Source organism: Galleria mellonella, unplaced genomic scaffold (assembly GCF_026898425.1).
Source record: "Galleria mellonella isolate WM207_F2 unplaced genomic scaffold, CSIRO_AGI_GalMel_v1 utg515, whole genome shotgun sequence".
In the NCBI taxonomy this organism is placed as follows: domain Eukaryota; kingdom Metazoa; phylum Arthropoda; class Insecta; order Lepidoptera; family Pyralidae; genus Galleria; species Galleria mellonella.
Window position 1 is genome coordinate 445,039 of NW_026442107.1, and position 16,245 is coordinate 461,283.

The 16,245-nt window shown below is 32.7% G+C and overlaps 1 protein-coding gene across 2 annotated transcripts in view; it reads right to left on the minus strand.

Moving 5' to 3' along the window:
• Window positions 1-1,256: 1,256 nt before the first annotated feature.
• The window catches only part of LOC113522513 (protein obstructor-E-like), a 58,597-nt gene continuing 43,608 nt past the window's right edge, over window positions 1,257-16,245 (minus strand). The window contains exons 3-6 of one of the 2 annotated variants that reach the window (XM_026908216.3): window positions 11,620-11,859; window positions 10,164-10,352; window positions 4,883-5,100; window positions 1,257-2,518 (exon numbers count right to left, since the gene is read on the minus strand). In XM_026908216.3, the coding sequence (XP_026764017.1) occupies window positions 2,447-2,518; window positions 4,883-5,100; window positions 10,164-10,352; window positions 11,620-11,859 (719 nt within the window). In that variant the 3' untranslated portion in view covers window positions 1,257-2,446. Of the gene's footprint in view, window positions 2,519-3,679; window positions 3,764-4,882; window positions 5,101-10,163; window positions 10,353-11,619; window positions 11,860-16,245 lie in introns of those variants that run through there. The other variant, XM_052898656.1, reaches the window with a different exon arrangement.

Below are 16,245 nucleotides of genomic sequence, written 5' to 3' on the forward strand. Positions count from 1 at the left end.
GGTGTAGTCTGCTAATACTAGATTTAGAATCATTAAGAACAAACAATTACAATATTTTTTTTTCAAGGCACACAGACTAATGAACTTAAAGCAGCAGTATTTCCGAACCGATACGACATCATAACCTTCAAGAAAAGAGCAAATTCCTTTTTAAAAGGCCGGCAGCACACTTGCAATGCCTTTGGTGTTGTGGGTGACCATGGGCGGCGGTAGTTCAGTAGGCTACGGTAGGTTACGGTAATTGCTTACAATTAGGTGGGTTGTATGCTTGTTTGCCACCTCAGTGGTATAAAAAAAAATAAAGGTCAAAGACTACCACCAAAATTGACCATCGTATTAATAAACCAATCATAGCGTTTCACTACTACATTTGATACGATGTAACAATTTTATTTATATACTTTAAATAGGATTAAAGTGACGACTCATAATCACATACTAAGAACAAGGAATTGTAAACATAGTGAAAAAAAAGTATAATTTCTTGCATAGTGATAAGCAATTTAGCCCATAGATTTAGTGATTTAGTCGACATTCAATATTTATTTATTATCCTGAAGCTTAGATAAATAAAATAAATGTAATCCTTTATCTAATAAGCTCTGAACAAGTACTTATCAGATATTGTTGTAAGTACCTACGGTTTTTCTACAGATTAACATGTTTGCGAGGATTAGCGTCATATTTCTGTACATTTGTTTGTGTATCTCGTGAGGATTTATTTGTGTGTTTAAATTTCTGGTATAAATTTATTTTACTTCATTCTAAACAATTAGAGCGAATATATAAACGGTACATAATAAATACTACATGTGAATTAATATATAATGTATCCTATGTATTAAGGTTTTTTGGATTCATGTTGCTTATACTGAAGCGCCAGAGTTAGTTTTTTTTTTTAATTCTGAAATAGATATTCGATGACAAATTTTTGTACATTTCTTTTATTTCAAATATTGCATATACGTTTACTCCTCGTCTATTTCTAATTGTTAATATAGAAATTTAAATTTAATATTGATACCTTGTTCTTTCCATTTGAGTTTCCTCTTGTCGGTACAACTAATTTAACAAATAACTAACAAGCATTTTGTTCCAGCCAGCTTTATCCAAGGCCATATCTTTGACCTTCTTATACGACATGACGGCTAGTATTTCCTTTATCTGTCCCGTGTAGTTATTCCTCGGGTTTCTTCTTTCTCTATATTGATACATAAATTTTCAAAAAATACAAACATTGAAATAAAAACGCAATATACTTATTCATTAATTTTTTATTTACTGTAATAATTATATAAACTTACGACATAAATATTGACTTATACTGTAATATTTTGGATATTAAGTTACTTACAGAAAGAACTGCGTGTCTATCTCAGATATAAGTATTTCTTAGAGGTATTTATTAGACTTGATAAATTTTGATCTAAGATGGAGAATGGCCCGAAATTGAGTTTGTAAGCTATCCTTGGCATACTTAACTAGTATTGTATTGTAACAGGAATTACGTACTTCAAATTTATGTCACGTAGGTAGGTGAAACCTGTAGAGTAATATATTTGAAAGCACAAATTATTTAACAAAGGATTTTTTTTCTGTTTACCATCTACATACATCATTAATAAAGGACTTATTAGAATTTTTGATCGAATTTCTAATTTTTTTTTCAGGGAGGTGACGAAAACAACGAACATAATGCCCATTACAAAAATAAGTCCCCTGCTCATTCCTAATGGTAGTAATTTGTATCATTTCACATTACCATTATCCTGCTTTATTTAAGAATGATTGAATATATTTTTTTTATCATTGGCAGGGCGATATATAATCAGTATATAAAAGAAAAAAGACAAAGAGGCATAGACAATGTAGAACAATTCTCTATTCGAGTCAGTTGATGCGTAATTTAGATAAAGTAGGTATGTTTTCGATATATATGAGTATTCTTTGTTCAAAACCTTATAACCGTACTATTAACTAATTACATGACTAAATTAAAACAATAAACTTAATGAAGTATAAATACTTCTACACTTATCGAGTCCCGTCAACGGTAGGTAGTGCATTCTTGTCATAGACTAAGGATTGTATCTGTTGCATTCTCTTCTTCTTCATATTTAATCCATATTAATCATTAATTCATATTCTTATCTTTTTTAAATTAAATAATTCGCGGGTACTATCCTTAATCTATGGAATATTATTTTGGAAAAAAACTATAATTTTGTCAATGAAAATTACATTAAATAATTTTACTTACTTGTAATTTGTTTTTAAAATTTTCCCTAAACAACAAGTATGCACTAATATCGTTATAGGACCGTTTAGAAGAAATTAGAGTCGCATGGTGGGAAAGAGTTTTTGACAACATTCTAATTAGAAAAGCTCCAAGACTAAAGAAGTATGAAGAAATGGAAACGTCTAGAAGATTATAGATATTAGAAGTTTAGTTCCTAGGCCGAGGGCGGCTCTGCACGTCTTGATACTCGTTCGGCACTGGCCGTTTTGATTGTGGGATCTGTAATTAAAAAAAATTTATAATTTTTAAAAGTTCGAATGAGTTTTGAAAATGTATGTATATAATAAAGAAATAACAATATAAACTATTTGACTTCAGAAAATTAGGGAATGCGTAGATAGAGAATCGGGCCTTCATTTGCATTTTCTATCAAAACTATTCAAACCGTAATCCCAGATGTGGTATAGTCAGAGGCATTAATTATATTGTCTGCTAACTTTGCAGGTACTTGCGTCTTCGAGGTTAATGAACTTGCTATGTTATATATTGTAATTCATCTGAGGTGTATAATCATCTTCTCGATAATTTAATTATTTGGAATTTCAAATATGATACAAATTCTTTACATTGCTCGTCTTCGAACTAACAACGTTAGTTTTTGAGTCGCAGAATACAAAATATAATCGTCTATAATTTATTATATATTATACAACCATAATAAAGCGAGAAGAATTTGTTTGAACGTATTAATCACTGGATCTACCAGTAGGATTTAAAAAATTCTTTATGCATTTGACATTCCATTTCATGAGGGAGATTACTAGCTATTTAAGATTACGACACGACTACTGATGAAACCATGAAGAACAGCAAGTGTAACATAATATCTACTTTGCTAACATAATGATAGCATTATCATCGTGTCATAATACAATATTTTAATATTATAATGAATTATTATGTATCTAATTATGCAAAGTAGTGGGAACAAAAATTTTAAATTTTAAAGAGGCAGGTACAAAGTTCAATTAAAAAAATAATAGCTGATATAAGTTACTACTATATAGAACATGCAATAATTAAAAAAAAAAAAAAAAACTTCCACAACATGCAGAGTAAATGAGGCTCTATAGAATCTTACTTGGAGTTAAAAATCTTTAACTAACATCTGTCATATAAATAATCAGTTGATTTTTTATTTATTTTTTACTCTATATTCTATGACTAAAGTTTTAGAGGAAAAACGAAAAGTATGGTGTAGTATTTATTTTATGAAAAACAGATTTAAAGCTACTTATTTAATTCATTATTAGAATAGTAGAGGAAAGGAGTATGAAATGTGTAACAGACATTTTTAAAAATGGAATAATTCCGTACATGCCATACATTCCATAGAAATATTTGATAGTGACAAAATGTGCTGTGAATAATAATTAAAGATGCATGTAGGAATGTTTAACGTACGCGATTTGCCTTATGATAGGCCGTGACGACTCCTGGTCGAAAATATTGTGGATTGAACACCTATAATATAAAATGGATAATGTTTAGTCTGGTAATGAGTACACTGATTGTCATGTCTCCAGTACTTTGTTCCACTAAAAACGATGAATAATTCCTAGCGGGGAGTGGTAACCGTACATATATGTCCTGTACTGCAATTATTTAGTAAATTATGTGCCCATGGTGTTTTTTATGTTTGCAATACACTTAGTATAACATACTTGTATTCACAGATAGCTGTTATAATTTTTTATTACTAAAATAAAAAATAAAAAACATATTATTGTAGAGGTTATTGTTTTTTTGCAATGTAACATTTTAATATTTTACAATTTATAATATTAGAAAAAATGCTATGTTACTAATTTCATATAAATAACAATTATTTTTCTTTTCACAATATTAAATAAGAGTTAGCTCCATTCTTCCAACAACAAAATTAAAAAAAAAAAAATTTCAATGAACTGGTTACATAGATTTCATACAAATGTTTATTGGTCGAAATGACGCGAGTCTAGTACACATTTGAGTTTGGCGGGCACGTTTTTTTTTCTACGTTGTTAGGTTAGGTTAGGACTAAGAACCAATAAAGTTTCTATTATTACTAATTTTGAAATTTTGTCCAAAACATTATGGATTCTTACTGTAATAAAAATCAAGGTTCCATTTAATTTGTATATGTGGATAATAATATTCTCGTCTCTGATATAATCGAATAGAAATATTCGATATATATCTGGTGTATTGAGAGCGTCACGATTCATGAGAGCATAAGGAATATCAATATTATACGAGTTTGCCTTCGCTTGGCTTGTCTCATATCGATATATGTTCTTCTGAACGCGAGAATTTCTCATTTCTAAGCTTGTTTTACGATGGAAATATATCTGTAACCCTATTTTTTAGTGTTTTCACTAATATTATAAATATGAAAATGAGTTTGTTTATTTTTTTTCATATAAATATTAATTTGGGATAAGGAAGGACGTGGTCTATTGTTAATCCTGGATAATCGGTATATCCCGGTTACGCGGACTAATATATCGCCATATGGTGTAAAGTCGTCCTTTCAGACTGTCTATGTATATTAAAATGTAATAAATAAATAACTGAATTTCATAGTCAGAAATCATTACTTACAGGTCTCTGATCTTGAGGCTCTTCCTCCGGTGGTGGGGCTGTCGTGGTCGGGACATCACAGTCCTCAGTGGGGGGCACCACGCATCGGAGTGACCGCCTGTCGAACACCAGCATAGCTGGACACCGTTGCAGGCGAGGGTATCCGCCTTGGCACTGCCAGTACCGATTGCAGGACTTGCCTAGTGGTACATTACCATTGGGGTCTTCATTGCAGAGGGCTGAAATTCATATTGTTGTAATTTAAAAATAAATAAGTATTATAACATATTCACGTTTGTAATTGCTAATGGGATAGACAAAGAAATTTCTCGAACGTGATATTCGACTTAATAATAATAATATTAAGTGCCGCAAAATTATATCAAGCACCTAGTCTTCGAATTAAATACCCTATATAATGAGGAACCAGGCAACTAACATGTACAGGCATAAATCAAAACCAACTAGATCCGGGGCCATTTAGAAAAGTTTTTTTTTAAATTGGCGTAACCGAGAATCAATCTCGAGGTCTCTATATCATATTTACCTGAGCGTAATTGTCTAACATTTATAGGTATATATAATATAAAATGGACCACCTCTCTATATAACATAAATAATCAAATCTTTTCTCATTATATGTATATATACATATATATTAGCATACATAAAGTGTTTAAAGCAATAAGAATACAAAAGATGGCCAGTATTTATTATTTCCTCGGAACTGTATGTAAATGTTATAGAAATGTTACTTTAGTGTCATGTTCAGGTTTCAATTTCGGCGCATTTATTACCTGTTCACCTTTTTTTTTTATTATACATAATACAGAGGATAGCTAGATGATGTATCTAAATAATTTACCAGAGGGATACTTTGTACAAAAGTCGATTGCTTGGGTACCTCTGTCCCATTCGTGTTTCAACCGTTCTGTGTTTGGGTTTGAAGGGATATGGCGTGAATTTACAGGGTACAGAGAAATAACACCTTAGTCCTCAGGAATGGCAACGCATGGGGGGCATAACAGTATACTCTGTTATGTCCATGGTACTGCTCATGTCTATAGCGCGACGGTTACCACTTTCCATCAGGTGGGCCATCAGCTTGTTTGCCATTTTAAGTTGTATAAAAAAAAATGGTGTCTCAAGTAAAGGTTATGCAATTTATTCGAAATAATCATACATGTAGGTATATTCTCAACAATTAAAATCTTAAACAATCAAGTACGTACAGTAATGGAAATTATATTGAATTTCAGATAAATGGAAAAGGGAAGTATTTCAGATCATTATATACCATTACGACATCTAGATACTGGAGCGGAGGCAATAAAATATCATACTGAATCTTTATTATCCTATCAAAATGAAATGATATCCGTTTGTTTTTATTTCTATTCAATTGAATGAAAAGAATAAAAAATATTTCCATAATGATCTAATACTTCTATGGAACGGAAAGGACTTACTTTTATGGGGTTTAGTGGTCTTATTGTCCGAACTAATAAAGAGGAAATATATGAAATTTTTTTGTACTATATAGATTAAAAATGCTTAACTAATTTTAAAAATTCTTTCTCTTATAGAAAACGACATATTTTTTTTTAAATGGATGATAATGGAATGATAACCCCGTCTGTGCTAACGGTATACGCTGGCGGGGCACCGGTGAAGGATGATAGATGAGAATGAAAAGTTAGCCCATCATGACGAATTCACTTGGAATTGAATACGATAGTCTCCAGGCAGAACCGCGAGGAGGTCGACCTGACAGGGTGTATTGCTAGCAATAGGGATACTAATTCCCATTATTGCCAATCCTTTCTCCTCTCAGAAAGCGACATCGTTAGCGACTAATGTAAGCTGTATTTTATCTCTCGACCTGTGCAAGGCCGGGGCGCTAGTTACTAATATACCTTGTCGGAGGGAAGGGATTGTTAGTAATGGGGAGGTTAGTCTCCATTGCTATTGAAATACCCTATCAAGTCGACCTCCACACGGTTCCCCCTGGAAACTATCGTGACTAATTTATCGTTGAATTCATCACGAGGGGCTAACTGACCGGCTTTCATCGTCCTAACCTAACCTAACATTCTTCATTGGTACCACGCCAGCGAATACCGATAGCGCAGGCGAAGATACAATTTCATTATCACCCATTAAAAAAAATATACATTGTCGGGTCACTCCCACGCAAGACCCCTGCAAATCATCGTCGTTAACTAATGACCGGTCACTGGTTAAATTGACATAATGAGCCAACTTTGACTTCGTCCCCATCTATCATCTCTCAGGTTATACCATTAGTGCAGGCGGTGTTACTATTCAATTTTTATTTATCTTCTTTCATGGTATATGCATAACTTAAAGGTAATTTAAAGGATTATTATTTGAATTTACTGGATACAGAGGAATAACACCTGAGCCCTCAGGAATGGCAACGCATGGGGGGTATCATGGGCGAAACAGTATACTCTGTTATGTCCATGGTACTGCTCATGTCTATAGGCGACAGTTATCACTTGCCATCAGGTAAACCGTCAGCTTGTTTGCCATTCTAAGTTGTATAAAAAAATTTACATGCTGTATCCCATATATGGCAGGGTACGTAGGCATATTATACTCCTCAGGAATGGCAACGCATGAGCGATATTATAGTTACACGTCTATGATGTTCATTATCCTATAAATGTTATAGACATTAATAGAATATATAGGTACCTACTATCTTTAATCTATAGGTGACAGTTACCACTTTTCATCAAAACGTGGGACGTCAGTTTGCATAAAAAAATATACATCTGAATAAAAGGCCTTGTTATTTTATGTAACAATAAAATAAACACAAACAATCGTATCTAACATCTAAATTGAATTCAGTGTATCATTTTATGGTCTTTTTAAAAGGTTAAATAATTATTTAGAAACCATGAGAACGATTCACATTTTATCCAATATTATAAGACTTAAACAGAGCCATCGATTACGAATTAAAAGCGATAAATTGTTGCGATTGGCATCTTAGATAATTGTTTTTGGGAGACCTTGTAATAAATTTTAAACACTTCACTATCATAAGGAATTATTGTTTGAACTTTCTAAATATGTAGTTGTTAAATTTATAGATTAAAAAATTTACAATTGGTTTCACGGTCTTATCACAAAAAAAAAACAAGTATTATTTTATCTGGGGATTTTACGCTGCAGTCTGTATAAGAACGATCTAAATTCCTTCATACTATATACGATTTATCCAGCGGAGATTTATTTCGTGACTGAGTTTGATACGACAATTGCAGAGCTATAGTCTTATTAGAGAAAATTTGTTAAAATTTGGTTTAATTACTCAAGTTTTAAATTAAACAAAGATAATAATGAGACAAATATAACCTCATTACTAAGAGAGGCCTAAAAGTTATTAATATAGGAAGGATCAGCAAGCTAAAATAGCATCGGTCACATAGCTCAAAAATTGATAACTGAAGAAGGGAAAAGTTCTACATGGCATTTTTTATGCGCTGCTGTTTCTGTAGATTAACATGTAGTGCTACTTGTGCGATATTTCATTATTAGCTATTTTTACGTTTTAGATTATAGAAACAGATAGTATTATAATAATAATAATAATAATTTATTTATTTGCTAGAAATGTGGTAATAATAATGGTCTTAAATATAATAGATCTACACATTTCGCCTTATCTAAAGGCATGCAAATTTAGTATTATAATTTAGTAGCTTACGTATATTAATAGCGTGCTCATATTCGCATATAATACCAGAGAGAAATTACACAAAAGTCGTCTACTTAGGTATCTCTATTCTACTTGTTTCTGCTTTAACTAACCGTTTGTTTGAGCGGTGCCATAGGCTCCCAGTGCTGTTCATGTCTATAAGCGAAGGTTACCACTTTTCATGAAATTATTTATGTTAGTTTAATTATAATTTTAAGTCGTTAAGACAACATTTTGTTTATAAGTCGACATGTTATATTCACTTGTCTGTACGTGACTGATATCTTTATTAATATTCATAGCGCATTGGAATAATTATGAATATCTAGTTTCTAAAACTGGTTATAATATTGCGATAATTTTATGAGCAATGCCCGAGAAAAAAATTAGGCCGTCAAATGTATCTAATCTGTTTATTAATTTCTAATATACACTTTAATGATTTGATTTCGATTTAATTTATGAACGATTTTACGATTAATTATCTGTGTCTGTTATACATCACTATAAATTTATCGAGTTACACAAAAGAACATCGATTAATCAGAATCGCAACCTGCAATTATATGCCTTATTGAATCGAGAAATGAAGGTGAAAGTTGAATGATTGATGGATGCTTAATCGTTTGTTAGAAAAATAGCATTGTCGTACGCGTGTATGAATGAGGAGTAGTTGCTTGGCTTAGGTGTAATGAGCGTAATGGATTTTTTATTACAGCCAGTTATTAGCGTTTTTTACAATATGAAAAGTAAAGAACAGACGTTGTCTGTTAATAGATACAAAATTGAAATTACAATTTAAAACATTCTAAAGGTAAATCACTATAAAAAAGTACATAATAAAATGCAAGAGTTGACACCTGTCGGTCACCAATCAGGTGTTTAAGAGCCTGTTTATCTTTTATGTTTATCTTTCTTGGGCTCTATAATAGAGTTAGTAAGGTCGAATTTTGTTTATTATCGTTACCAGCTTTTGGTACGTGTAGATTTCAGGAGTAGGAAAACCAATAAAATGGGTCACTTTTACATATCGTATCCAGTTAAAACATACACTAGTTATATTTTTAGGAACAAAACTGTGAAATTTGCATTCAATTTAGTGTAGTAGTTTTCATGTAATACTGGAACAAACATATATACAGACAAAATTTATAAAAAATATTGTTTTGGCATTTTATTGCTTTTATTTAGACTTCTCATATGAATTATATTATTATTATTTCAGTCGTTAACACACAGTTGTTCTATCCACTGCTGAACATAAGCCTTCCGCATAAGGGGAGTTTTGCCAGTAGTTGCCATGTTTGGCAGGTGGGTTTGACACTGCAGTTAGGTTTTTACATATGTTTCAAGAGGGACGCTGCCCATCCCTCCGCCTTAAGTTCCCTTAGTCGCCTCCTACGACACCCACGGGAAAGGAAGGGGTGATCCATTCTATGCCGTGATCTACATGGCGACCCTGCATATTATTTTTTAAATATCTTTACTATACAGACTTCGTTTAGTTACAATTTTAATATATTTGTAAAATTCTATTATTTTATTCGTATTATTTCTCTTTATACTCACGGTGTTTTTGGCATCCGTCTACGTTCTCGGGCCAGTCGCAGGAGTGCGCGTTCTCGTTGTATAGCAGACCACCGATGCACAGTTGTTCTGTCGCGGTTCCGTTCCAACATGTCCAGTATCTGGTGCAGGAGGTCTCATGGCCGAAGATGCCGTACAGCCAGTCGCAGTGTTCCGTGCCTATTGGCGGATCTGTGGTAGAAGTCGAAAATATGTAAATATACCAGATAACTGTTCGGTTATGGAAAACACCGTTGCAAATTTGGGAGGTGGCGGGCAAAATTAAGTTTTATACAAAATGAAGCACAAAGAAATTTTGTACAAATTGAATGAGGAAGACCAGAATATTTAAAATATATAGATTGAAGTCATTAGCAAATATTTTTCCAGAGAGAGACTGAACAAAAGGTGTCTGCTTAGAGACATTTGTCCCATTCATGTTACTGCCGTGAAGCAGTTATGTTTGTATGGATATGTTGCAGTTTGAAAGGTAACAGCAATGAAATTATAGGGTACAGAGGAATAACACCTTAGACCTCAGGAATGGCAACGAATGAAGAGTATCATGGGCAAAATAGTAGTTAGTGGTAGAGATCTATAAGTGGCTTAAAATTATAATATTTCAATCCACGTTTTTTTGGGAAAAATATTTTATTTTCATTATTAATACCGGATGATAATAATTTCGGTTTCATCTTGTATATATAAATTTATGCTCATTTCCTTTTTAATCGAATTTTCTTCAACAAGAAGGTTCTTAATTGGATTTTTTTTTATGTTTGTTACCCCATAATTTTGTCAACTCTAAATCGATTATATATCGATATATTTGCTGACTGGACCAATAATTTTTTTATAAAAATCGATTTAGTAGTTTAGTTCTTAATACTGTTAATAAAACTGTTTCTGTCACAATTAAAATCGGTTTTTTTTTGTGAAACATAATCGTAACTATAATTTTTCACTGCATTAGGTTGGCTGGTATCTCTTTTTTTATGCAACATAGACAACAAGCAAACAAGCTGACGGTCCACCTAATAGAAAGCGGTAACCGTCGCCTATAGACATGAGCAGTACCATGGACTTATGTCCATGGTACTGCTCATGTCTATAGGCGAGTAAACAGTATACTCTGTTATCAGAGTATACTGTTTCGCCCTTGATACCCTCATGCCATATTTGAGGACTTAGGTGTTATTGCTTTGTACCCTGTAAATTCACTGACATACCTCACGTTTCAACCGAAACACAGTCATGCAAATACAACTGGTTCACGGTAGAAACACGAAGGGGACAAAGGTGGCTAAGCAAACAACTTTTTTACAAAGTCTCCCTCTGGTTCTTTCCGAGAAAACCCTACTTTATAATTGGTGGTACTTTAACAAGGTAATTTAATTAGATCTTGATCTAAAACCATCCCGGTATATATTTTTACAAGTTCAATAAAGAAAATACTCACTGATTTGCACTTTAGGGTATTCACAGTAGTTCGACCGCCACGGGTAGTCGCAGCCTTCAGTCACGCCCCTATGTTTGCCAGCGAACACCAGCCCGTTAGGGCAGTCGTACTGGATCGACTGGCCGTTGTCGCACTCCCAGTATTTGTCGCAGTATTTGTCGTCGGCGACCACCCGTGACTTTGTCTTGCATGGGTCTTCGACTTGTGCGCAGTATGTGAGAGCCATACTTGTTAGTAGCACTGAAAAGAGAGATAGTAATGTAGCTGCTTGCTATGTAATATATATGTAAATATCTAGATTTCGGGGGGGGGGAGGGGGAGGTTGTCAATAATGCACACTACCAGTCTCATTGTTAGCAACATGCCCAAAAAGGTCAACCTCCACGTGGTCCCCCCTGGAAATCATCGTGCTGAATTTCAAGTGAATTCATCACGATTGACCTGCTTTTTCATTCTCACCTATCATCTTTCACTGGTGCCCCGCCAGTGTAAACAGATAGCGCAGGCGGGGTTACCATTCCATTATCATTCATAAAAAAAAAACTAGATTTTTAGGCAATATAGAGTTATAAATTTTAAATTCACGTTTGTGTTGTGACCTCTAGATAGAACCTCATTAAATCGATTATATAATATTACTTAAAACACTTGTACTTCATTCTGACACACTTTGAGAAACAGTCTCTCTACTGAAGATAAAAGTTTCGAAACCGAGTGAGTTTATAAATAATAACATTTTAACAAATACAATGGAACAAAGCATAAACACTTTAAATAATATTATAATATATAATCGTTATAGGTTTGTCTTAACTGTAATAAGCTAATTGGAAACGGTACAAAATAAATATGGCGGGTTTGTCAGATCCATTCGATTAAACGGTTTTTTGAGACATTGTCTATATAGCACATATACATAATAAATTTTAAATTATACACAGGAAATATTAAGAAAGATCCCGGAAACTTTTTCTTTCAAATATCTATCTGTTCCATTGTTCATCATCGTATAAATTTCACTGAACCATTCACCGTTATTAAACACAAGTATCCACATGTATCCTAAACTTTGAATGTTTGTACAAAGTTTGTGAAACTGTCCCCGTAGGGTTAAGTTTACGATTTGAAGTTTACAGTCCATAATTAATGAGACCGACTAGTGTGACTTAAGAATTATAATTTTATATACCATCAATAATTATTTATTCAAGAATATTCGCACCTCAATTACAATTTCTAACTTCTAGAGTTTAGGATTGACACGAGTGTAGTGTGTGAGTGGAGTGTAGTGTTGCCTAAAACATATTGGGTATCGATTATTAATTGATAGTTTGATTGGGGTCACAGATATTCCATTAAATTGCGTAAAACTTCATATCGATTTATTCGATTGACCTATCGATATTTATCTTACTTTACGCTGAGTGGACAGTACCGATTATTTGATTATCGATTACCAGACAACACTAGTATAGTTATACGTTAAGACCAAGGAACTACATAGAAGGAATTAAAAAATAAACACTGTAAATCATATGGTTGCCTCTTTTCTTCTTATGCAAATATAATTAGTAAAAAGAGGACGATAGATACACCACCACTTGCCATTTTTCTAAATTCATAGCAGGTTAATGTATAGAAAATGTTTGATATGTCAATTATTTGTCAATGATACATTTTACATTACTAGGTTATATATTCGACACGGTTTATGTAGAAAGTATGCAAGCAGGTTGTATCTGAATTTGGTAGGGTTATACGGTCGTATAACATTTTCTATTAATTAATTAATTAAGTTTTTTTAATTATGAAAGAGGAAGCAAATGATTAGGTGAGAGAAAGGATAAATGTAAGGATATTTTGGATGCAGTATGGCGTCTCTGAGGTATACCGTTTAATTTTTGTCGGTAAAAACATTTCGTATTCCACCTATTATAATATCTGTGTGGTTGAATTGTGAAGATTTACCATATATTAAAAAATGATAATATGATCTATCTGTGTACAAAATCTCATTCGAATCATTATAGCTTGTATACAAGGTTTACAAGTTTGTCATTATAGCAAAATTCATTGGCTATTAATTATAAACTCATATATTCAACATCACGATGTGAACGTTCGTAAAGCGAGGCGATTCGTGCCCGATCACCGATTAGGGCCCATTCTTTGTTCGGTAATGACAACATGTTAAGACACAGCCATAAAGTAGATTTGAATAGATGTCGCAATTTTTTTTTAATAGTTGAAAATGGAGCGATAACCTCTTTTGGTTTATGCTTACTGGGTACTAGTGAAGTATGATAGATGAGGATTTTACCAAGAATTAATCAGGATTTGAGGATTCTGATGGTTCCCAGGAAGACTCAGTTCCCAGTAATGGTGACGCTAGTCTCTGTTATTAGCAATCATGCAGGTTTACCGCAATCTTACAAATTATAATAATGCCTCCTAACACATTAGAAAAACAATAAACTCGTATCTTAGAAAATACGATTTAATTCGTCCAAAATAAAAAAAAAAAAACATTTGGGATAATAGATTACGCGGTTACGTTAACGGCAACAATCATTAAATTCAGCGATTACAAGTGCACGGATGAGTCATTACCTTTCAATGTCACAAGTCAAATGCCCACTGCGAACTCTTGCGCAAGTCGGAAGCGCTTTCACTGCGCCGTCGCACCCGCGAACAATGACGTAACATGCGTAATGACCAGAAAACAATGCAATGTTTGGACATGTCTATTTGTTTAACGCATTATTTAAATACATACAAGTTGGTAATGCTCGGTTCGCAATACACGGAAAAGAAGCGGCTAAAATATGTCAAACAGAGACATTTCGTATTTGTATTTCTCATTTTATCAATCTCGTTGTAGGTTGTGTGTATTTTTGGCATCAGGCCATTGCCGAAAAGTAAATTTACATATTGTTTTAACAGATTTAAATTTAAAAGAGGTTCTCATATATCAAGTCGGATGTATTTTTTTGTGAGTAGGTTATATAGTTATACGACGTCTTATTCTGAACTGGCATTTTGCAACTCTTTCATTACACAATATATCTTCTCCCATATATATTATACTAGCTGACTCGGAAAACGTTGTTTTACCATATACATTATTTGTGGAACTATACATGAAAATTTCTCGTACTACAATTATTATTTTCCGATCGCCATCTTGCAACCCTTTTTCGGAATATCGCTATTAAAAAACAGGGGCTGATCGTAAAAGGGTGAAAATTTGAAGCTGTATGTATTTTTTAATGCTTAGTCAATATAAAATAAAAATAAAAAATAATGTCAAAAAAATGAAAAATATATATTTAAGCGTAGGTCACCCTTATAATTGAGGGGTATGAAAAATAGATGTTGGCCGATTCTCAGACCTACCCAATATGCACACAAAATTTCATAAAAATCGGTAAAGTCGTTTCGGAGGAGTTTGGTAACAAACACCGTGACACGAAAATTTTATATATAAGATTATTATAGTATATTTTAAAACATGAGCTGAACTGATGATTTGAATTCCATAAACCTTTTTTGGAAGTTGGAAGTGAATTGTATAAAAAGTGCATGAGAAATAAACCGCAGCGTAAAAATAAACAACGGTCAAACTTATAATTTTATACGGTAGGATTAAATGTAGAAAAAGGTCAAAATTAATAGACGAAATATTTGCATCGTGATATTGCATATAGGGTTGTCACTAATTATTGTTATTCTTGATCAGATCATGGCTTCGTTGTAACAAGAAACAAAAGACTAATTTAACATGCATCCTTAAAATAATTGCGCAAGAGTAGACTTCAAAGTTACAAGGTCAACTGGTTGCATGTGGTATATATTCATTCCTTTTATACTAAGTGGAATCTTGTAAATCGAGTCTGGGACCTGTAATGTAGGTTATTGTGTTCATCTGTGTATCTTCAATGTAGTTTAAAGGCCATTTTTTTTAAGCGCACGTGACACCTCTAGTTGCGAAGCAAAATTCTACTTGTAGTAACGAAAATTTTTTTATACTCGTAGATACACACATTTTAAATTATAAATTCACAATTTTTTTAAAATTTATAATTTTTGGGTTTAGTGTTTCTTTAACTGACAGTCCATAATAACCTGACTAATCTTAGAAAGTATCAGTATAAATTGTAATTGAGAGATATCACCTTTTGCTATTTCGTATTAAAACGATTTTGAATATTTCTTACAATATGATTATGGTAGAAAGGTGAATGAAGTCAGATCAGTTAGTCCATCATGACAAATTGACTAAGAATTAAATACGATGGTTTTCAAAGGGGAACTGCTAGGAAGTTGATCAGACAGGATATGGATATGATTACCAGTATATCTCTAAACTCTATTACTAATAATTCCTACATCCTTTTAAAAATAAAATCATGAGTAACCATATGTAGAAGTAGGATGTGAAATGAAGTATCACGTTTTGCAAAAAGTCACAGTTTAAATTTCTATTACGGATAAATATCTAGACCGCTGTGTCGTGGGAGGAAGTCGTGAGAGAACTTTCATACTAGTAAAGATCATTGTACTCGATTATTATCATTAATTTAGTTGGTACAAGTAATAGACGATTTTAAATATCCATTTTCTAAT